The sequence below is a fragment of the Nicotiana sylvestris genome, chromosome 7 (genome assembly GCF_000393655.2).
Source record: "Nicotiana sylvestris chromosome 7, ASM39365v2, whole genome shotgun sequence".
Classification (NCBI taxonomy): domain Eukaryota; kingdom Viridiplantae; phylum Streptophyta; class Magnoliopsida; order Solanales; family Solanaceae; genus Nicotiana; species Nicotiana sylvestris.
In genome coordinates, this window is record NC_091063.1 from 152,731,145 (window position 1) to 152,756,874 (window position 25,730).

At 37.3% G+C, this 25,730-nt stretch overlaps 1 protein-coding gene across 1 annotated transcript; it reads left to right on the forward strand.

Moving 5' to 3' along the window:
* The first annotated feature begins 600 nt into the window (after nt 1–600).
* Nucleotides 601–1,026, forward strand: LOC104215295 (uncharacterized). The gene has a single exon (XM_009765069.1). It carries the CDS (start codon nt 601–603, stop codon nt 1,024–1,026), a length of 426 nt encoding a protein of 141 aa, XP_009763371.1.
* The last annotated feature ends 24,704 nt before the right edge of the window (nt 1,027–25,730 follow it).

The following is a 25,730-nucleotide window of genomic DNA, read 5'->3' on the forward strand; positions in this document are numbered from 1 at the left end:
TCCAACTTGAGGAGGGATGTTGACGACGAAGTTGATCGAGAAAAGGTTGAAGATGATGATCGGGAGATTTTTCCTTCCTTGTCCATCGATGAGAGAAGAAACAGAGAGAAAGAAGGGAATTTGGGCTAAGAATGAAAGTACACAAAGTAACCTAGTTATATCTGAATTAACATCTCCTATGGTCAAGTCAAAAGACCATTCTGCCCTCACTCCTGATCATGCCATATGCCATCCAATCAAACCATCCATATTACACTCACAACTGTAGTTACATTCCAGCTGGTATGGAATCGGATAGATATGGAATAGTCTAGAACTTTATTATCTGTAATTAGCTGTCTTTTACATTTGTATATATTTCTTATACACAGTACACATAAGACAAATTCTGTTATAATAGTGCAAATGACAGAAGAACACGTATATGCAGAATACATAGGAAATTTTGTATAAGAAAGGGTATTCTATATAGACTAGAAAAATAATACAATATTCCTATAAAGGATTGGATTTTAAAATCTTCCAATTTTCAAGAGCAGGTCATTTAAGCATATTTTGAATTTTTTTTTCACTTTTTCATTCTGCCTTCTTATTTTCAAAATGGTAGAAACATCTGATGTTAATATCCCTGTGGCTGTGGCTGATTCATCCAAGAAAGTGATGATTGATTCATCACACCCATTTTTTCTTCACCCCTCAGACTATCCAGGAATGAACTTGGTTTCTTCATCTTTTGATGGCAAAAGCTATGGTGTTTGGCGTAGAGCTGTTGTGATAGCTCTTTCTGCAAAGAACAAGTTGGGTTTTATTGATGGAACCCTCTCCATTCCAGATGAAAGTTTAGGGCTTCAAAGTGCTTGGTCAAGAGGAAATGACATGGTCCTGTCTTGGTTGCTTAACTCTCTGTCAAAGGAGATTGCAGAGGGTGTGCTTTACTCTCACAGTGCAAAGGACATATGGAATGATTTGGAAGACAGATTTGGTCAAAAAATAGTGCTAAACTGTTTCAACTTCAAAAAGAACTAAGTGTTGTAGTTCAAGGAAACTCTAGTGTATCTAGCTATTTTACGAAAATGAAAAGTTTGTGGGATGAGTTAGATACTCAAATCAATTTTTCCACATGTTCATGTGAGTGTGTGTGTGGAGCTAAAGGAAATAATTTGAAGACTCACCAAGACCAGAGGTTGCTGCAGTTTTTAATGGAGCTCAATGACACCTACATAGGGGTGAGAAGCAATATTCTGCTGTCTTATCCTTTACCCATTATTGGGCAAGCTTACTCCATGGTCATCCAAGATGAAAAGCAAAGAGAGATTCATTGTGTTCCAATCTATCCAGGAGATTCAGCTTCTTTCATAATTGCACAACAAGGTTCTGCTCGAAAGAAAAGCAATTTCAGAGACTTTAAGCGAAAGAAATCTGGTTATGAAGGAAAGAAAAATAACTCATTTTGTTCTTACTGTAAAAAACCAGGTCATATGATAGGAGAATGTTATAGACTTGTTGGATTTTCTCCGAATTTCAAGTTCACTAATCAGAAGAAATATCAAGGATCTATTCAGGGTAACAATGCACTTGTTTCAGAGAACAATGCAGAACAAAGCTCAGGCATTAAGGGTCTCACCCAGGAGAACATCACCCAGATTTTGCAGCTTCTACAGTAGGTGCAGATGGGAAAGCAAGCTGCCAGTAGCTCTGAGAACAATGCAGACGTGAACCTAGCTGTTATATATTTTTCACACAACTGTACAACCTGTTTTGCACATAACAACAATCAAACATGGATATTAGATAGTGGTGCAACTGAACATATGACTTTTGATTAAACTTGTTTCTTTAGCATGAATCTTCTACCTAAACCTTTGAATGTAAACCTGCCTAATTCATCTAAGGTTAAAGTAACTCATTCAGGATCAGTTACAATCTTTCCTAACCATACTCTTCATAATGTCTTATAAGTCCCAGCCTTCAGATTCAATTTGTTATCGGTTCACAAATTGTGCAAGCAAAACAACTTTAACATATTATTCACTTCTTTATTTTGTTTTCTGCAGGCCCCTTCAATGAAGAGGCCTCTAGTGATTGGTAGGGAGAGCTGTGGACTATATATTCTGGAATCAAGGCATTTGGATCTTATTTCCAAGAAGCCATCTTATTTTAGTAGTAGAGTTGTTCTAGGAAAGAATCTTTTAATTAGAAGGAATCTTCAGTTTTATTTTCTTTTTCCAGTCTTTCGTATGTAAAGAACAAGCTATGGCACTATCATTTAGGCCATATGCCTAAATACGAAGAAGATTTCATCTATTCCTAGTCCTTCTTGTGATAATTTCTCTACACCTTGTGTTATTTGTCCAATGGGTAGGCAGTCAAAGCTGCCATTTCCAAACAGTTCCATCACTACTAAATCTGTATTTGAATTAATCCACATTGATACTTGGGGTCCATACAATACAAATATATATGATGGATACAAATATTTCCTAACTATAGTAGATGATTATAGTAGGGGGACTTGGACATATCTTCTTAGCACAAAGTCAAATGCTTTTCCAGTTTTACAATCCTTTTTAGCCACGGTAGAGAGACAATTTCACAGTAAAATTAAAGTCATGCGTTCAGACAATGCTTTTTGAGCTTGGAACAGGAAAGGTACAGGAAGAATATTTTTTTAAACAAGGGATTGTGCATCAGACAACTTGTGTTGGGACTCCCAACAAAATGGAATTGTTGAAAGAAAGCACAAGCATATTTTGGAAATCTCAAGGGCTTTACTATATCAATCACATCTACCAGTGAAGTTTTGGGGAGATTGTGTGTTGACTGCAACACATTTGATTAACAGGTTTCCTTCAAGGGTACTTAGGTTCAAGACATCTTATGAAATCATATTTAAGACTAAACCTGATTATTCCAGACTTAAGTACTTCGGATGTCTATGTTTTCTCTCCACTCTTACATCTCATAGGATAAAGTTTGATCCAAAGGCTTTACCTTGTGTCTTTCTGGGGTATCCACATGGTAAGAAAGGGTACAAAGTTCTTAACTTAAACACACAAAAGACTCTTATATCTAGGGATGTAGTGTTTCATGAAGATATTTATCCTTTTGCCTCTATCAGATCCACAAAAATCCATAAATCTATTTTTTTCCCTTCAGATTCATCTAAACAGAATATTGATGTTCAAGATTTCTTTTCTGGAAATTTAAAAGAGAGATCTGAAGACTCGGACCATCTTTTGGAACCTAACAACCAAGAAGTTCTTACACCAAATCCTCAAAATGTAAGTAGGAACTCACCTACTGCATTCAGAAGATCCACGAGGATTGACAATTCTCCTTCCCATCCAGAAAATGCATGTACCAGTGCCAAGTCCTCAACCTGGAAATACAGAATCACCTGTCATACTTAGAAAATCCTTAAGAACCAGTAAAACTCCTTCCTATTTAAATGACTATGTTACTAATGCAATCCAGTTAACAGATGTAAGTGGTTCTTGTTTTCTTTCCCCTATCGCACCCACTTCTTACTCATTTTCTACACTTTCAAGATCAAATCAAAATTTCCTAAATTGTCTTTCAAATGTTTAAGAACCACTAACCTTTAAATAAGCAGCCCATCATCCAGGATGGCAAGAGGCAATGCAGAAAGAGATTGATGCATTAGTACAAAATGACACCTGGGATGTAGTTGAACTTCCTCCAAATAAAAAGGCCCTGCCATGCAAATGGGTATACAAGGTTAAACAACTTTCAGATGGAAGTATTAAGCGTTTGAAAGCAAGATCAGTCATTAGAGGAGATGTACAACGTGAAGGAATAGATTTCAATGAGACATTCTCACATGTGGTCAAAATGACCACAATTAGATGTCTATTGGCTACTGCAATCAAGAAAGGATGGGGGATATATCAATTAGACGTTAATAACGCTTTTCTACATCGAAATTTAAATGAAGAAGTCTATATGAAGTTTCCGGTTGGTATGACTACCCCAACTCCCAAACATGTCTGCAAGTTAAACAAGTCACTCTATGGACTTCGACAAGCTTCACGATAATGGTATTCATAACTCACAAGTGCACTAAATTTCAAAGGTTATTCACATTCCCTAAATGACTATTCCTTATTTTTCAAGAGAAAGGGAATTTCAATTTCTATTTTAGCAGTTTATGTAGACGACATTGTGCTAACTGGGAACGACATAAGGGAACTAAATGCACTGAAAGTTTTCCTTGATCAAGAATTCAAAATTAAGGATCTTGGAAACTTACATTATTTTTTGGGAATGGAAGTTGTCCGGGAATCAACTGGTTTATTCTTGACTCAACGAAAGTTCACTTTGGATTTGCTCAAAGAGTTCAATTGTCTAGATAAGACGCCTGTGTCTTCACCTTTAGATCCAACCCAGAAACTTGTTGCCAACACTGGTGATATCATTCCACATCCAACATTGTACCGACACTTGATCGGCAAATTGAATTACCTAACTCATATGCGATCGGATCTTTCATTCACTATACAACACCTGAGTCAATATATACAAGATCCTCGCCAGCCACACCTAGAAGCTGCTCTACAAGTCCTTCGCTATCTCCTTAGAGATCCAGGTCTTGGGCTCTTTCTGTCAGCGTCATCATCGTTCAAGCTTCAAGATTTCTGTGACTCTGATTGGGCTTCTTGTCCAGATTCAAGGAAATCAGTAAGTGGCTTCTATATCTCCCTCGGATCCTCACCAATTTCCTGGAAATCAAAAAAACAAATGTCAATTTCTCTCAGTTCTGCCGAGGCAGAATATAGGTCTATGAGACGTGTAGTTGCATAACTCACCTGGCTAATTCGCTTTTTCAATGATCTTTCAACACCAATAGAACTTCCAGTTCCCCTTTATTCAGACAGCCAAGCCGCAATCCACATCGCAAAGAACCCGGTCTTCTACGAAAGAACGAAACATGTGAAAATTGATTATCATTTCGTGAACAACAGTTCCTTGCTAGTTTAATTTCATTATCCTTTGTCCGATCTCAACACCAACTAGCCGATCTGTTCACTAAATTGCTAATAGGCCCAAAACATCATAATTTGCTCGGCAAGTTGGGTGTGTATTCAACACCCTCCAACTTGAGGGGGGATGTTGACGACGAGGTTGATCGAGAAAAGGTTGAAGATGATGATCGGACGTTTTTCCTTCCTTGTCCATCGATGAGAGAAGAAGCAGTGAGAAAGAAGGGAATTCGGGCTAAGAATGAAAGTACACAAAGTAACCTAGTTATGTCTGAATTAACATCTCCTATGGCCAAGTCAAAGGACCATTCTTCCCTCACTGCTGATCATGCCATGTGCCATCCAATCAAACCATCCATATGACACTCACAATTACAATTACATTCCAGCTGGTGTGGAATCAGATAGATATGTAATAGTCTAGAACTTTATTATCTGTAATTAACTGTCTTTTACATTTGTATATATTTCTTATACATAGTACACATAAGACAAATTCTGTTATAATAGTGCAAATGATAGAAGAACACGTATATGCACAGTACCTAGGAAATTTTGTATAAGAAAGGGTATTCTGTATAGACTAGAAAAATAATACAATATTCTGATCAAGGATTGGATTTCAAAATCTTTCAATTTCTTCAATACGAAAATAAATCTCATTAAATTTAATTGAGCAAGAACACCTGGATCGCAATTGTTATTTTGCTTGGAAACGTCAAATTTATTTTACATTTCTTTTAATTAAAATAATTTATTTTAGAGTTCAGCCAGCTGAATTATAGAGTGCAAAAATGTATGAACTTGAACGATCACATGTCTTGAAAGCAATTATGCTTGATTCAGTACTTGCAAATATTTGTTAGCATTTTTTTGGCATTAGCATTTTCACCTTTCTATTTCTTACTGATAATTTTTCCTCGTTAATAATTTATTAAAATAATAACTTCATAAATCTCCCTTGAGATTTTGGTTTGTAACATATATCTTCCCAATAGTTTAAGAGTATTATATAAATATCCTATTTCCTCCACTAATTTAATAGATTTTTAGCTTTAAGAAAAATTGTAAAGATCTCATAACATTCTATAAGCATAAAAGTGAGCGCCTACATGGTTGACAATCATTATGAAGTAATTAACTAGTAAAGCATCAGAGCGTATTTGAAATTTAAATATGTGAGAATTATCTAAATTATGATTAGTATTATTGGATCACCCAACTTAATCCTAATCAAATAATAGCTTAAATAGCAAACTTAGACATGGAGAAATTACAAAATAAAAGAAAATGATTAAGAGCCATGACATTTATTCCAGGCTCGAAGAAATTCAACCAATCACTTTGACCTATCTAGTTCAAGGTGTACGAGATTTCATGAACTTTGGCTTTATCATTATTATCGAAATAGTAGAAATGAAATGTAACAGCTCGAAGTCTACTAGAGATACTGTTCGTTTTGGATTTCAATTCACACAACTTTATAATATGTCATTAAAATTTAAGACTTATTTCTTTATATTATCCAACATTTCTTCTATGTTTACTGTGTAACTTGCCTAGAATTAATGTTACATTATCATGAGATTCACCTAGAATATTACACGACTAAAGAAATTTTAGTATTCCAGGATTAGGAAAGAACATACACCCGCAATAAATAAAGAAGCTCTATATTTATCAATCTCAAGGAATTTGTTATGAAAATAATTTTATTGTGGATATTTATTCATTACTCCGCTATAGATAATCTTCCTGAAGAAAACTATTCGCTTGGTGCTCTATTGAAATTTATCTACAAGCAGCTGATGCAGACATGTCTCAAGCAACTCAATGAAATGATTTGCAGCAGCTTCTTATTAAACATGCAGGTTGCAAGCAACTTATGCAGACAGCTTACAAGCAGCTCAAGAAAAGCCTTGCAACTGCTTCCTAAAAAGCCTCGCAACTGCTTCCTTTCTTCTATAATTAGAGGAGTTTTGAGTTCATTATGTACATAAGTTTGAAGTTGAATAATATATCAGTTTCTCTCTATACTTGTCTTTACTTTGCAGTCTTTATTTTATAACACGTTATCAGCACGAAACTCTGCCATCTCGAGCAAATACCTTGAAAATATCATAGGTGCGAAATTTCTTTTTCTAAATAATGTCAAATCTTTATAAACTTGAATTTATAGCCCTGGATATATTGGGCAAAAGCTACATGTCTTAGGTGTTTGATGCTGAAATTCATCTTCATACGATGGGTCTGGTAAACACCATCAAAGATAAAAACCAGGCATCAAACCAAAATCGCGGCAAAGGAATGATATTCATATGAAATCACCTTGATGAGGGCTTGAAAATGGAATATCTTAATGTTAAAGATCTGGTCATACTGTACAAAAATTTGAAAGATAGATATAACCACCCGAAGATGATCGTTCTTCCACAAGCACGTTATGGTTGGACTCATTTAAGGCTACAAGATTTTAAATCTATTAGTGAGTATAATTCTCCTATGTTCAAAATTATTTCCCAATTGAAATTATGTGGTGATAATATTACTGATCATGATATGTTGGAGAAAACTTTCACCATTTTTCATGCCTCGAATATGCTCCTGAAGCAGCAATATCGAGAGATTGGTTTCAAATAGTATTCTGAACTTATCTCACATCTTCTTGTAGTCGAGCAACATAATGGGCTATTAATGAAAAATTATGAAAGCCGACCTATTCTTGTCCACTCCTTGAAGTGAACGAGACGAACTTCCACCAAGCTAAGCATGGAAGAGGTCGTGATCCCAATCGCGGTCATGGCCGTGGTCGGAGAAGAAACTCTAATCATAGTAATAATAATGCATCAAAGAACCCTGCTCACCACTAGTAGTGAAAAAGGAAGGAACAAAAGCATGAAGCGGTGCAAGCAACAAATGCAACAAATGCATGCTATAGATGTATCACGACCAAAAATCCAACTAGTCGTGATAGCACCCAACCCAACCCGCTAGGTAAGCCAATTAACAACTACCCAATTACAGTAAAATTTAATAAGACAATTAAGTGAATTAAAATATATGAATCTTATACATTCCCCAAGGATTTGTAGTACAAATCATGAGCTTCTAAGATTAGAATATACAAAGCTGGTATGAAATAAATACATCATATATCCGAAATATACTTAAACAGATTTTTATAAATCTAAGGCTGCCATGAACAAAAAACAGCTGCGACCGGAATGAAAGTACGTCTTTAAATCCATCTCCCGCCGATCACAACAACATCATCATCCAAAATCTGCACGCAAGATGCAAAAGTGTAGTATGAGTACAACCGACCCAAATACTCAATAAGTAACAAAACTAACCTTAGGTTGAAAGTAGTGACGAGTTGGGATAAGGGTCAGAGTCCAACTCCAATAACCAGCAATGGTTCATAACTAAAGATGGTGCAAGAAATAACTCAATAAACAAATGCTCAGCTCGTATAAAATTTCGGAAAATAAATGCTTCTTTTCAAGTATACAGTAAAACTCAAGTCCTTTGCCGAAATCACCATAAATATGAGTAGTTTGTGAAACTATGATTTTACCCAAAACTTTTCAACAATACTTAAGATGTTCATTTTTCAGATCGCATGAGGAAAGTACATCTCTATGACTACATGTCACTATGCAGGTGAAATCATAAATGACGCAATGTCGTACAACACGAGAAAAAATGCATTTTTATGCCTGTATATCAAGTGTGCATGTTAAATTCAATGTATCTCAGAGAAGAACTCATGTACCCATACTCTCAGAGTACTCAGTCTCACTGTCTCACACTTTTCACTCATTATGTTCAGCCACTCAGCACTGTATATGGCCAATCCAGCCCAGGGAAGATCCATCTCGAAATATATACATCAACTGACCATCAGTCACTCAGTACTGGTAGGGCCAATATAGCCCGTAGGGAAGATCCCTCCCTAGATATAAATGATTCGGACAAAATCCATGTCCAGGGAAGATTTATCCCTCAATATAAATCAACTGCACTCATTGGGTGTGTGTGCAGACTCCAGAAAGGCTCCTTCAGCCCAAGCACCATAATAAGCCAGATCCAGGCATAAATAAATATAACATGTTGTGGCGTACATTCCGATCCCATAATATCACTCACAATTAGGCCCTCGGCCTCACTCAATCATCAGTCTCTCGGGCTCACAATACCATGAAACTAGCCCAAAATGATGATATGATGTGTCAATATGTAACAACAGAGACTGAGATATGATATGAAATGAATGAACATGATTGAGTATGAAATTGCAATGTAAGCAAATAACACAACAGCAGTAATAAACTCAGTGGGTCCCAACACAATAAGCATGTAGCCTAGACATGGTTTCTAACATGGATCACAGCTCAATAGCTCTAGTACGTAGAGATTTCATGGTTACAGATAAGATCACTACACCGTACCATAGAAATAACATAGGCACAATTCACACGGTGCATGCCCATACGTCCGTCACCAAGCATGTGCATCACCTCAACATCAAACACATAACACGTAATTTGGGGTATCATACCCTCAACACCAAGTTTAGAAGTATTACTTACCTCAGACAAGTCAAATCCAAAATCGAGAAAACCAAACGATGCTCCACAATGACATCGCGTGCTTACTGACCTCTTAATGGCTCGAAACTAGCCAAAAACAACTCAAATACATCAAATAAAGCCCAAGGAAACATTTCCAAATGCTAAAGGTCGAATCTTTAATCAAACGCCCAAAATCGATCCAAAACCCCAACCCAGGCCCGCACCTCGGAACCTGATGAAACTTATAAAATCCGACAACCCATTCAATTATGAGTCCAACCATACTAGTTTCACTCAAATCCGACTTCCAATCAATGTTCAAAATTCGAAATTTTGCTTTATGAAGTTTAAGTCAAAAACCCCTAATTTCCTCCTTAAATTTATCAACCAATTACCAAAAAGATAGATTCATGGGATATAATAAAAAAAAATGAGTAGAGAACACTTACCCCAATCTACACAGTGAGAATTACTTCAAAAATCGCCTCAATCCGAGCCCCAAATCTCAAAATATCATGAAAGAGCTAAAACCTCGAAATATATAGAGTTTGCCCAGCAATTTCGCATTTGTGAATAAAGGGGCCGCTTCTGCAGCGTCACTTTTGCGATGAAACTCCGCTCCTACAGAAAACACTATAAATCCACCCTTCCGCACCTGCGCAAGAGGGTCCGCTTTTGCGTAAGTGCAGGTGCGACACAAGCTGCGCTCTTGCACACATCCCCGCTTCTGTGATCACGCCTACCACTTCTGCGCTACCATACTACTTCCCCACTTCTACCGAAGCCCTGCTCTAGCTTCACTTCGCTTCTACGTTCACACTGCCGCTTTTGCGGCTCCGCAGGTGCGGTCAGACCAGCACCTCTGCCAAACCAGCCTTAGCAGAAATTTCTAAAATGCTCCGAACCTCGTCCGAAACTTACCCGAGCCACTCGAAACCTCGTCCGAATATACCAATAAGTCATATAACATAACACAGACCTACTCAAGGCCTCAAATCACACATAACACCATTGAAATGATGAATCGTGCCTGTCACACCTCCTTTTTTCACCCGTAAGGGTATAAAGGAGTTTTTCCTATTAAAGGACAATCGAAACGGGATTTGTTTATTTAATTCAGGGTCGCCACTTGGGAGATTTATGGTGTCCCAAGTCACCGGTCGAATCACGAATCGAGGAAAAGATTGACTCTATTTAACAGTCCGCGAACCAGAAATCCGGATAAGGAATTTTGTTAATCCAGGAGAAGGTGTTAGGCATTCCCGAGTTCCGTGGTTCTAGAACGGTCGCTCAACTGTTATATTCGGCTTATTTATCTGATTTTTAACAATTAAGAACTTATATGCAAATTTTAACTTTGAACCGCTTTTATCAATTTTATTATTATTGTTATTATTTTACGGAGAATTGCAACGTTGTGAAAACGTATCTCGAACCACGTCACAGTCAATGTACCCATGGTTATTGACACATTTCGACTCCTTTGAGATTTGGATTTGGGTCACATAAATGCACACCCGTATTTAAGAAAGTAATTTATTAAAGATGCGCCTAAAGCGACTAGCGTATTGTTGTTTTGGGAAAGGCCGTAAAACTTTGCTAAACGGCCCCGTTCCGAAATCTAAGCAATTTCATCAAAACATGTATAGAGGGCCCCGCAGCCAGCATATTCTTGTTTGGCGAGGCACGTCTCATTAGTAAAAAAATTTGCAACGTCACGGAAATGCATCTCGAACTTCGTTACAACCAGTGTACACGTTGGTCGTCGGCACATTTCGACTCTGTCGAGATTTGGATTTGGGTTACATAAATGCACACCCTAGTTTTAGGAAGGTAAGATTAATTAATGCGCGTCCTAAAGAGACTATCGTATCGTTATTTTGGGAAGAGGCCATGAAAATTCACTAGACGGCCAACTCCAAAGTCTATCCGGTTATTGAGTCCTTTTGTTGAGGGCCCCGCAATTTGTGATTTACTGGGGCGAGGCATGCCTCCTTTATTTTAAGGATATCCTAAAGTGACTACATTTCTATTTAAATTAGTCTCTAACATAAAAATAAAAAAATCCTAATTAATTGCGAACTTAAAAATAAGAAAGTGTAACATACTAATTGCTAGATTAAGACAAATATTAATGGAAAGGAATTTTACTAAAAAAAGAAAAAAATTCGAAATTGTAAATAAAATACGAAATTCGCCAACTAATATTCAGAAGAAATCAATTATAGCTAGATTAAAGCTCGCATTGTTATAAACAAAAACTATTGGAATTAATTATTCACAACCATTTGAAACTAGATTTAACCATAATTACTAAAGCTTATTAGAAAGTTTACTAAACTTAAACGTTGACTCATCTTGCTCAAACTCGCACCTAATGGATTAATGTTCTTAGCCTTGCTACATTGAATCACACATTAAAAGCATCAAGCCTGCTGATTCTACGAAATTATTAGGCTATTATATTTGCCTAATATTCGCGGATCTTCGTTACTAACAAGATTCAAAGATAACAAAAAAAAACTCAAATTGCTTCTATTCTAATATTTGCAAATTCAAATCTAGATTTTACTAACCTTCCCCCCCCCCCCAAATTAAATCGATTTCCCATATTGACTATTTACCAATTTGATTTGAATGCGATTTTCAAACTAAAAAATTTAACAAAACCGAAACTAATACTTATGGTGTTTATACCGAAACTCATCCAATAGCTCTGCAATATAGCGCTTCACATTATACATACTTCTACCATTCATATAACATGAAACACATAATGCATATCTAACTAAAAATATGAATATTCTATAATTAGAAGCATAAATCTTCTGGCCATTTCATTTCAGCTTCAATGCATATGTCAAAATGATTCAGAGTAGTGTACCTGGTATTTGAATACAAGAAAAGGAAGAGTAGGATCAGCAGCAGTAGGAACAACACAGCAACAACAAACAACTAGTAGCAGTAATGCAATAGCCCAGAAACAGAGTTTGAAAACCGGTGGAGCAGCAACCCAAAAGAAACCAACCAGACTTAAGAAAAAAACAAGCGAAGACCTAGAAATCCCAATAACTCTCACAGACAGGACAGAATGAACCCAAAAAAAAAACAGAAGAGGCAATGGGATAATTCTGATTTTCTGTTCTTTAAGACTCGAAGTAGAACACTCTTAAACTATTGACTCTCTATGATTTCTAAAAATTAGTTCTTTTCTATCAATCCCCAACTCTCAAGATTAAAAGTCTGTTTTTATCTCCTCTTTAGTTCTGAAATTTCTATCTCCAAATTCCGTCCCCTTTTTAAGTGTCAAATGAGTCCTCTTTTATACCCAAAGCAAGACTCCTCCTTTTCTTTTTACCTATTTCCTTTTTACTTTTTTTTTAAAACTATTATTACTACCATTTTTTACCTCTTTTACTTTTCAGCCCAATATTCTTTTACTATGTGTACCTTTTAACTTTTATTATTACTTATACTATTTCTGATTTTAATTAAGTAAAAGCAGTCAACACGGACCCCATGGTTCCCCCCTTTTTTAGTGGTCAAATAAGACCTCATTATTAATCCTCCACCTTTTTACTTTACATCATTATGTCTTGTTCCCCACTATCACTTAAATAAATATATTAGATTCCCACTACCATATGTCTTGTTCCCCATTATAATATTTTACTATTATTAGAGCTTAGTGGACGAAGCACTTAAATTAAATAAATCTACAATTGGTTAATTCCCGCATTACCCCTAAAACTACTGTTACTGCCCTGATTCAAAAAAATCTGTTCAAACTTCAAAAATTATCTAAGAACTAAAATCAGATTACTAGCTATAACCAATTCACCTAATCAATTAACCAAAATATAGCAGCTATAACCAATTCTTAATCAAATTCAATCAACAAATTCAAACTAAATGATGAACAACAAAGAAACAACTGGAATTATTTTGATTGGACAATATTTTTTAAACAACAAACCTACTTTCAGATTCAACAACAATAACAAACAAGTATATTCAAATCACTGAGTTCAAATTCAAATTAAACTTAAACTCAATAAATAAACAGATTCAAATCATTAAACTCAATAATCAATTGAACCTTAAACTAAATCTAACAATATTACAACCAAGATGAAGGATTCAAGTTATCAAACTAACACACTTCTATATTAGAACTAAATTCTTTTAAATGAATAAAAACAAACTGAAGAAATAATCAAGAAACGATCAACCACGAACAAGAAAGAAACAAACATACACTGATTTCGGATCCGAGAATATCAAGCAAAATACGGACAGAAATGAAACTTAAACCAACTAACCGGAAATAAACAACGACGAACTCGAACGGCAATGGAAAAACTCGAACCAAGACTGTCAAACCTAACGGATCTCGACTCAACAGGAACGTTACACCAAATGGAACGATAAACTTGAAAGTCAGTCGACAAACTCAAACGAACTCTCCTCGAACTCCATTAATGAAACAAACTTCCGTCGCCATTTTCCGATGGTGATGGAGTTCAGTCGACGGAAGTTTGTTTCATCAATGGAGTTCTGATGGAGTTCAGTCGACGAAGAAAAAGAAAGGGACAGTAGCAATGCTGCTTGTCAATGAACTGGTGATGCTGGCTGGACGTAGCAGACGAAGCAATAGAAGGTGCAACAGCCAAGAAAGCTCGAGAGGGCAGCCATGGTCGAAGCTGGACGAAGCAGCAGCAGCAACAGCCATGGCGACTGTGTGTGTTCGTCGCTGCTGTCATAGCAGCTGGTGGAGACGGGCAGCAACACTGGTTTTTCCGGTGTGGCTGGGGGTCGTTTGGACGTGAGGTTGAGGAAGAAGAAACAGCAGCAACGATGGGAAGATGAAGACAACAAGGGTGGTCGTTTGGGATGTGAGGGTGAGGAAGAAGAAAAGGGCAGCCATGGTCGAAGCTGGACAAAGCAGCAACAACCATGGGAGGGGAGCTTGGGGTGCTAGGGCTTGGAGAGGATGAAGAAGAGGGGGGGGGTAGTTTTTTAGGTTTAGAGTTTTGTTTTGTGAAATGAAAGATAGGGAGATAGGGGTGTTGGGTCTTTGGGGTTATGGACTGGGTCGACCCGGGTCGTAGGGGAAGGTTGGGTATCTTTAGGCCTGTGATTTAAAATTGAAGAAGAGGCCCAATCCGATTTTCGTCTATTTTTTGTTCTTTTTTCTTTTACTTATTGATAAAACTAAAATGTTAAAATTAAATTATAAAAACCAAAATTATCTTAAAATACTAATTAACTTCTAATAATAATTATCACCCAAAATTAAACATCAATAAAATAAAATCACACAATTTGGACATTAAATGCTAAAAATGCAAAAGATGCCTATTTTTGTAATTTTTATTCTTGTAAAACAAACTTAATTACTCATAATTGCAAACCTAAATCCTAAATGCAAATGCGACATATTTTTGTATTTTTTATTAATTTAGCAAATAAACATGCACAGACAAATGTAAACAATACAAGGAAATAACACAAAATTCACAACAATTGCAAACAAACAAAAATTGTTTTATTTTTGGAATTTTTGGGAGTAATTCTCATATAGGACAAAAATCACGTGCTTACAGTGCCTCAAATCGAACTTGATGAACTTTGAACTTTCAACTTCTAAAACTCGCGTCGAAACATATTAAATCAACTCGGAATGAACTTAAATTTTGCACGCAAGTCCCAAATGACATAAAAAGGCTATTCTAATTCCCGAAACCACAATCCGAATTCGATATCCACAAAGTCAACTTCTACTCAAACTTATGAACTTTCCAAGCCTTAAAATTTTTAACTTCGCCAATTAGTGTTGAATCCTTCTACATCATCCAAATGAAAATCCGGTCATATGCCCAAGCCCAAAATCACCATCCGGACCTAATAGAACCATCAAAACTCCGTTCCGGGGTCAAATTCACAAAAGGTCAAACTTGGTCAACTCTTCTAACCTAAAGCTTAAATCATGAAATTCATTCTTCCAAATCGATTGCGAATAACCTGAAAACCAAAACCGACGATTCACATAGTCATGATATATCATACGGAGCTACTCATGCCTTAAACTACCGAGCGAAGTGAAAATGCTCAAAACGACTGGTCGGGTCGTTACATCCTCCCCCACTTAAACATATGTGTGCCCTCGAACATGCTCCGAGTTGTTCTTAAGTCGACAAATCACTGAGTAACCTTATCATGCACATACTCGGGGGTGATCCCACATCACACTATTCTATATAGGACCAATAACACAACATACTGAAGATCATTACTTCAACCTTAGCCCTTAAATGATAGAATCCAATTTCCAACATTTGGAATTTCCTATAAGACCCGAATCCTGCATCTACACACTGTATAAGTCTGAGAAGTTGTATCAAGCCATAACCACAACCCAAGATGCATTCACATGACATACCACATGACTCACATACTCGTAGCAAATTTTTTTATCATAGTAGCTGCTCAAAACAACCCAATACCGGTAATAAACCTCAAACAAAACCTTGTTCTAAAACCTTCGTACACTGCCGATGATGAAAGAAATACACAGAACTCATAACCATTCATCAGATCCACATGTCATGGAACTCCCCTCCTTCAATAAGAACTATAGCCAATTTCTTAGCTGACTTCCGATATTCTCCTCCATACATGCTGTAATCAAATCCGATAGTATCAATTCTAGGTCCAGTGACCTCATCTCATCCAACACAACCACTCTAGTAACATGCCACATCAATACAATCTAAACCACAACCCGTGCAATCCGTGCATCAATAAGCAACAACCCAAATGTACTCAATCATGGAAAATGACTCAAACGAGAGAACCATCTCGCAAGTTCAACAAGTACCACCATGACCGAAATGCTATGAACCCATCATACCTAGTAGAACCAAGACACACGAATCTAACACCAAGGATCATATCTTAACATAACCCAGTTGCAATGCGTGACCCCATCCAAACACTGGTCCATATGACGTACCTCAAGCCATAATGCTCAAAATCAACAACCACGTGCAATTTGACGTCTAGTACAAAAAATGCATGACCATAACCACCGAGAAGCAAACAACACCATAATCACAACCAAACAAAGTCCATAACTAAGGTGCAACCAACCATTCAGCACTCCAATAACCATTCCGCTAGAATTTTGCTATAAGGCCCAAATAGAGCTGCACCATATGTGCATATAACCAATAAATCACAACCTCCCCCCGGTAGCATAGATGACTAACACATAGATCATATCAGAACACGAATAAGCTCCACTCTAATGGAATGGCACATCCCTCAACAATATCAATACGGAGTCAACCAATCCGGCCCAATATAGAACACACATCCTCATTGAGCCTACCAATGAACCCCAAATCAACTCTGGTCACCCCACAAATAGATACACAACCCTTCGAAAGTCCACAATGGTTGAACCGTAACACATGCTATCACTTGGCTAGATTTGGCCACATCTTCACATTCTACAACCACGAAACAATCTGTTTCTGAGTACTTCTGGTCTCCAAGTCCGTAGAACATATGAATCCCCATATCCGATCCCAACTCTACCGTCCGAATGTCTAACACATCTCTCATACACGTTTATCCCACGAGGAATACTTTGATAATTCTACTGTGCCACATAGTGAAATCTGAATATCAGTAGTGGATCAACCAAGCGAGTACCGCAATACCAATGAAGCATATGATAGTCAACACACAGTGCACCTTCTGAAATGCACACCTTTCTCAGGAATTACCAAGCAGTTATAACATCCATCTAAACATCGAAAACCATCCATGTTGTCTAAGAATATATGACCTTCCCTTCAAAACTGACTGTGACCTTGTACATGCAAACCTCAATCCCACACAACACACCACCGTTATCATGACATCATATGAAAAATACGAGAATCTTATAATCAACTCTCAGTCCAGCAAAAATACGTACTCAATCAGTTAGGAACCTTCCATTCGATCTCATCCAGGAGAAAATCACAACACGCTCCCCACTCCAGCAGGGAATATACACCTCGAATCGTGGTAGAAACCATTAAGAACAACCAAGCCGCACAGGTCACCAAACCCAAGATTAACAATAACATACCTAGTAAAATCCCACTAGTGGGGTCTAGGAGAGTAGAGTGTACGTAGACCTTACCCCTATCCCGAAAAGGGTAGGGAGGCTATTTCCGGTAGGCTCTCGGCTCAACAGGAGAGAGAATAACATTAGACAAGAAACAAAATAAAAGGCAAGTTACAAAAGACACCATAATAAAAATAACAACAATGAATAAGTGAAAGGACAATAAAACAAAACTATGCAAAACAACAATGTGAATACAAAATAGACCGCTAGAAAACCTAACCAAAACTCTATTAGACTATCTGGTACAAAGAGGGAAAGAACTCTTGACTACCCCTAGCCTACCACCCTAATGCTCGACCTCCACTTGTTCATATCAAGAGCCATGTTCTCGGAAATCTTAAGTCGCGCTATGTCCTGCCTGATCACCTCACCCCAATACTTCTTAGGCCGCCCTCTGCCTCTTATCGTACCTGCCAATGTCAATCGTTCACACCTCCTAACTGGTGCCTCTAGGCTTCTCCTCCGCGTGTGTCTAAACTATCTAAGTCGTGCTTCCCGCATCTTGTCATCCATAGGATCCACGTCTACCCTCTCCCGAATATCTTCATTCATAATCTTATCCAGCCTAGTGTGCCCATACATCAATCTTAACATCCTCATTTCTGCTACTTTCATCTTCTGGATATGTGAATTCTTGACTGGCCAACACTCAGCTCCATACAACATGGCCGGTCTAACCACCGGTCTATAGAACTTACCTTTGAGTTTCGGTCGCACATTCTTGTCACATAGGACTCCAAACGCTAACCTTCATTTCATCCACCCCACCCTAATACGGTGCGTAACATTCTCGTCGATCTCCCCATCTCCCTGGATAATTTACCCTAAGGAATTGAAACTTTCTCTCTTGAGGATGGCCTATGAGTCAAGCCTGACTTCCACATCCGCTTCCCTTGTCACGTCGTTGAACTTACATTCCACATATTCCGTATTAGTCCTACTCAACTTGAAACCTTTAGACTCCAAGGCTTGCCTCCATACCTCCATTCTCCCACTAATGTCGCCTCGCGTCTCATCAATCAGAACTATATCATCAACGAACAACATACACATTGCGGAGAGGGAGATTAGGCCAAACTTCTACCATATAAAATTTGAGAGGAAATATGGCATAATATATATAGATATAGATATATAGACTGAATATTTTAGGTGAAGACTGAAGATAGTACTAAACTAATTTTGACCTGCTGTGAAAGAGTTCAAAAGATCATATATAGCTTCTTGATTTGCTTCTAAGCATTGTTCTAATGGACAATTGTGGCTTAAGATTGAGTTGATTTTGAATGTCTTTCAACATGATTGCACAACCAATATGCGTAAAATGTGTACTATTAATCTTGTTCTACATAATTGCATTGATTATATATATCCTTCAGTTCACATTTAGAGACATTTGATAATAAATGATTTTTTTGAGCAGGTTGAATGATAATGCCAGCTCTAGACTCGAAACTATTGCCAAACCCAAGATTATTGCCACAAAATACCTGTAGAGATTCACCATATTAGAGGTATAAAGAACTGATCATATCCATTACCGTGTTGATCCAAGTTATTACCAAGTTGTCCTATTTCTCTAAGTTTCTCCCGAATTACCCTCAAACGGACACTTCCCTTGCTAGAACAGCACGATCCTTTACCAAAATTCACCTCACGAGATCCTAGCATAAACCCACACTGCCTTAAGGCCCATAAGCCGTTGTATTCCCTCTTAAGCACCCCAAAAGTACCACAACCGAGACACCCACTCTGTAAAGACCTTCTATGAATCTAAAGTCATTACCTTCACCTTCCTAATACTAAAATGTATAATCCATAATGATATAGAAATACCGCGAGTTCCGACACCATTCAACTTAAATCTCAGATTCTAGCCATACACAAATTCGCGAAATTCTCAATTGCTACCTATTAATCTTGAATCCATTAGAACCTTCTCGGGAGTCATCCATTCTGCTCAAATCTCAATTGTACCACCCAAACGGGTCAAACAACATGTGCCCCATTAGTACAACAACACCCAAGGAAGTAACATTGCCTTAACACAACCGATTAATTTCATACTCCATACACACTACATCCTTCACACATAACAACTCAATCATTCCACGATTTCCATATACCCATAAAGTGAAATACATCATGCATCTCAAAATTCCTTACTCAAGTCATCCTCAAAACCGACCTCTATAAGTCATATCTGATTCACAAGTATGCCTCAAACCAAAACAATGGTACACCACATAACCAAGCAATCCAATCGTCGATAGCAGACTCCACCACTTGGCTCAAAGCCATAGAACAAAACACTCGATAACTCATAATACCCTTACTCTATTACTGCCATAATCCCGCACCGAAGTTCAACTAAATCCTTCATAAGCTCACTTAACACAAACCATATATTACCTCAAATCATCTACTAAGCTCGCAACCATCCAAATGATGATCATGTCAACTTTCTTAACCAAATTCAAATTCAAATCGCCAACAAATCTACCCCGCTGTTAGAAAAGAACTCTCTACACAACATTATAAGGATTACACCTCCGTAGATTACTCCGCAGGAGATAACCCACCTGCTTAGCCCCAAGCTGACATATCTTTACCCCTTTTCATAGCCACAACTACTATGCAATCGCTTAATTTTCTTGAGTCTGAACTCATCAACAAGACATGAAAATCTACTTCGTTCCTCAATTAAAAAACCTAAAAGATCCGCCAACATGCTCATAACTCGAGACTATACGTCATATCAACATAGGAATCAAGCACCCAATTGACCTTTTTACCTTTCAACCAAACTATTCTCATCATATTCAATCCATCTGAACACATCCCGCAATCACATCATATTTCGTCATATAGCTACCAACGACTCACTGAGCCATAAATTACACTCATAGGGACATCACCGGACATATAAGTACAAGTTCATATACTCATACAACTAAAATGCCCATGCTCAAGCTACAGTCAAAACCCGGCCTCAAGTCATATAGACTGGCCCATCATCATCGTGCCAAACACCTTGTACCTCATCCCTGGAATCACAAGCTATCGATGCACAACTGATACCTAGCGCTCACATGCGCATACGAATGCGTGTAAGGAATTCAAAGAGTTATGCTTCAAGCGAAATCTATTCCGCATGATAAGGAAAAAAAGATGGAAATTATCCTAAATGCCATGTAGCCTCTCGAAGATAGGTATGGACGTCATCATACTGATCCGCAAGACTCTACTAGATACTTGCTCATGACTTGTAGAACATATGAACCTAGAGCTCTGATACCACCTTGTCACGACCTAAAATCCAACTAGTCGTGATGGCACTTAACCCAACTCGCTAGGTAAGCCAATTAACAACTACCCAATTCCAATGAAATTTAATGAGACAATTAAGTGAACGAAAATATCTGAATCTTATACATTCCCCAAGGACTGGTAGTACAAATAATGAGCTTCTAAGATTATAATTTACAAAGCTGATATGAAATAAATACATCATCTGTCAGAAATGTACATAAACAAATTTTTATAAATCTGAAGGTTGTCATGAACAAGAAGCATTTGCGATCGTAACGCAGGTACGTCTTCAAATCCAGCTTCCGTCGATCATAATAACATCACCATCCAAAATCTACATGCAAGGTACAGAAGTATAATGTGAGTACAACCGACCTCATGTACTCAATAAGTAATAACCTATCCTTAGGTTGAAAGTAGCGACGAGGGACAAGTGTTAGAGTCCAACTCCAATAACCAACAATAGTTCATAGCAATATAGTAAACATGGTGCAAGAAATAACTCAATAAATAAATGCTCAGCTCATACAGAATTCTGTAAAATAAATGCTTCTTTTCAAGTATACAGTAAAACTCAAATTCTTTGCCGAAATCACTAAAAATATGAGTAGGTGTATGAAACTGTGATTTTACCCAAAAATATTCAACAATACTTAAGATGTTTCATTTTTCAAATCGCATGAGGAAAGTACATCTCTATGCCTACATGTCACTATGCAGGTGAAATCATGAATGACGCAATGTCGTACAACATGAGGAAAAATGCATCTCTATGCCTGTATGTCAAGTGTGCGTGTTGCAATGTATCTCAGAGATGAACTCATGTACTCACACTCTCTGAATACTCTCATGTACTCACACTCTCTGAGTACTCAATCTCACTGTCTCACACTTTCCACTCATGATGTTCAGTCACTCACTACTGTATATGGACAATCCATCCTAAGGAAGATTCATCCCAGAATATATACATCAACTGACCATTAGTTACTCAGTACTGGGTAGGGCGAATCTAGCCCGTGAAGAAGATCCATCCCTAGGTATAAATGATTCGGACAAGATCAAAGTCTATGATGACCTAAAAGGGGTCATCTTATGATTTAAGACATCATTCCAGGCTCACTAGCCTTAGAAACATTTAATTCTATTTACGTCGATTTGTGTAAGCAATCCGGGCATGAATCAGGAAAGTTGTTATGTTGAAATATAAGAATTTATAATTTTTGAGAGTTAATATTTGATTTTTAGTTGACTTTGGTCAATATTTTGAGTAAACGGATCTGGATCCATATTCTGACAGTTCCAGGAGGTCCGCAATAAAATATGGGACTTGGGCATATGCCCGAAATTTAATTCTAAGGTCCCTAGCTTTAGAAATCAATTTTTAATGAAAATTATTTTGCTGAATTTGAATGAGATAAAGAAAAGAATTAATATTTTAACTCATTGGTATCGGGTCCATATTTTGGTTTTGGAGCTCAGTACAGGTTAGTTACAATGTTTACATATTTTTTGTGAAATTTGGTGAGAATCAGAGTTGATTTGACATGATTCAGACTCCCGGTTGAGAAATAGTGAAATTGAAGTGTTCTTGAGATAAATCATGAGTTTTGAGGTCAAATTCATAGTTTTAGATGTTATTTTTGTAATTTGATCGCACAAGCAAGTCCGTATGATATTTTTAGATTTGCGTGCATATTTGGTATAGAGCCCCGAGGGCTCGGGTGAGTTTAGGGTAGGTTTCGGGATGTTTTTAACTTGTAAAAACAAATCTGCTGTCATAACAGTTTCTGGTGCACTGGTTCTCCAAGCTTTTTCTTCAAAAAAAAAAATCACAGCAACCATAACCTATTAAAATACCAATTCCTCCCTTCACAGAACCAACTCGGGCAACAACTAGTTTTTTCATATTTTCGAACTAAAACGACCTAGAGGCGATTTTCTTCACACAAGTTCATCCCCAAAGTGTTGGTAAACGATTCTAAACTATTTCCTTTCAATTACCCAATATTTTTCATCACTTTTCAATCAAAAATTAAGAGTTTTCATGGTAGAAATTGGGGGTTTGGGTAGAATTAAAGAATTTTGTAAAATCGAATTTTGACCTCGAATTGGGGTCGGATTTCGAAACTAATTGCATACTCGAACTCGGGGGTGAATGAGTAAACGGAATTTGGTCTGAACCCCGAGTTTGGACCAAGTGGGTTCGGGGTCGGTTTTTAACCTTTTTTAAGAAAACTTAGGAAAACCATAGTTTGGCATTAAAGTTAGTTCCTTTAGCATTAATTAATAACATTGAACTAATTATGATTAGATTCGAGTGAGTTGAAGGCCAATTCTAAAGGAAAAATTGTGCTTGAGCAGTGAGTGGCCTGCGAATTCGAGGTAAGTGCTTGGTTTAACCTTGACGTGAGGGAATAGGAATCCCCAACTTAAATGCTATGTGAATTTGCATGTGTGTGGTGTATAGGTGAGGTGACGAGTATCTATGCACCACCAAACTATCTGTTGAACATGGTTCCCTTCCCTGTTTCTAATTTAATTGACCCCTGGCTTAATTGTTTTATGATCATTGATGCCTACATGTCTACTTGGTTTCGTCAACTTGTTGTTAAGTATTGTTTCAAGTATTTTGGAAGTGTTGGTTGTTCCCTTGGCTTCATTGTGTTACATAAAAGGGTGAGCTGGATGACAGTGTTTTACTATATATTCCGGTTGATTTTATTGTGGAATGATAATTGATGAAGTTTATGAGTAGTACAGCTTTCTGTTTACAATTGTTGATACAAAAATATTGTGAAAGGCTTTGACTTAAATTGTGAAATCTTCTTTCTAAATAAATAGATGTGATTGTCTGGTGGGAGCGGGTTGCACGCCGCAACAAGGAGTGATAAGAGTGGACAGGTGAGATCGGGTTGCACGCCGCAACAGGAGGAATAAGGGTGATATATATTGAGGAGTAATAAGGGTGGACAGGTGGGATCGGGTTGCACGCCGCAATAAGGAGTAATAAGGAAGAATATTCATGTTTATTTAATATGTGATTAATAATTTGTGAAGTTTCTTAATTGCACAGTTTTCTGTTTACGATTGCTGAGACATAAATATTGTGAAAAACTTTGATCTAATTTGTGGAACCCTTTTATTATAAATAATGAGATGTAACTGTCCGGTGGGAGCGGGTTTCATGCCGCAACAAGGATTTATAAGGGTGGACGGGTGGGATCTGGTTGCACGCCGCAACAGGAGAAATAAGGGTGATATATATAGGGAGGAGCAATAAGGGTGGACAGGTGGGAGCGAGTTGCGCACCGCAACAAGGAGCAATAAGGGAGGACATTTATGTTTTACTGATTTTAAACACAAAGATTTGAAAACTTACTATTTTACTTTATTGTTTCTCATATTATGCACTTACAGTTATTTTAAAGTGAAAATTGGAAATTCAGAAACTTATGTGAGAATTGGTTATAGTTGAGACCTGGAAAAAATGTCTGAGTTATTTTATTTATTACTATAGATTATTGTTTTGTTTAGTTTAGAATTTCCTTCTTGCTTTATTATACATTGTTCACATGTTATATTATGAATGCCTCGCTGTAGCCTCGTCACTACTTCATCGATGTTAGGCTCGGCACTTACTTAGTACATGGGGTCGGTTGTACTAATACTATACTCTGCACTTCTTGTGCAGATCCAAGTACCGGCTAGGGCTAGGTGAAAGTAGTAGCTGATATCATTCGCACGGAGACACGAGGTAGATCTGCTAGCGTCCACAGATTCCTGGACTTTTCTCCCATTTATTTAGATACTGTTTTATTTCATTCAAAATAGAGATACATTTCTTTCTGCCTAATTATTTGTAGTATTCTTTAGTAGTTCATGAATTATGACACCAGACCCTGGGTAGTTATATAGTTAGTATTAGTTCGTGGTTCGTTTAATCTTATCGAATATTACTCCTGATTGCATTTATTGGAAAGTATTAGATTTCCTTTTTATTTTAAAATTGTTCTATTGTGTTTAAGTAACTTTTAGAAGAAAGGGTTAGGTAAATTTCTAACATTGGCTTGCCTAGCAAGTATGGTGTTAGGCGTCATCACGATCCCAAGGGTTGGGAATTTGGGTCGTGACAATGTCTAGAAAAGATTTATCCCTCAATATAAATCAACTACGCTCACTGGGGTGTGTGCAGACTCCATAGAGGCTCCTTTAGCCCAAGCGCTATAATAAGCCAAATTCAGGCATAAATTAATATAAAACGTTGTGTCGTGTAGCCCGATCCCATAATATAACTCACAATTAGGCCCTCGGCTTCACTCAATTATCAATCTCTCCAGTCTCTCGAGCTCGCAACACCACGAAACTAGACCTAAAATGTTGATAGAATGTGTCAATATGTAGCAAAAGAGACTAAGATATGATATGAAATGAATGAACATGACTCAGTATGAAATAGCAATGTAAGAAAATAATGCAATAGTAATAATGACCTCAGTGGGTCCCAACAGAATAAACATGTAGCTTAAATATGGTTTATAACATGGATCACATCTCAATAGCTCTAGTACGTAGAGATTTCATGGTTACGAATAAGATCAGGTAACTACACCATACCACAGAATTAATGGAGTCACAATTAACACGGAGCACGCCCAT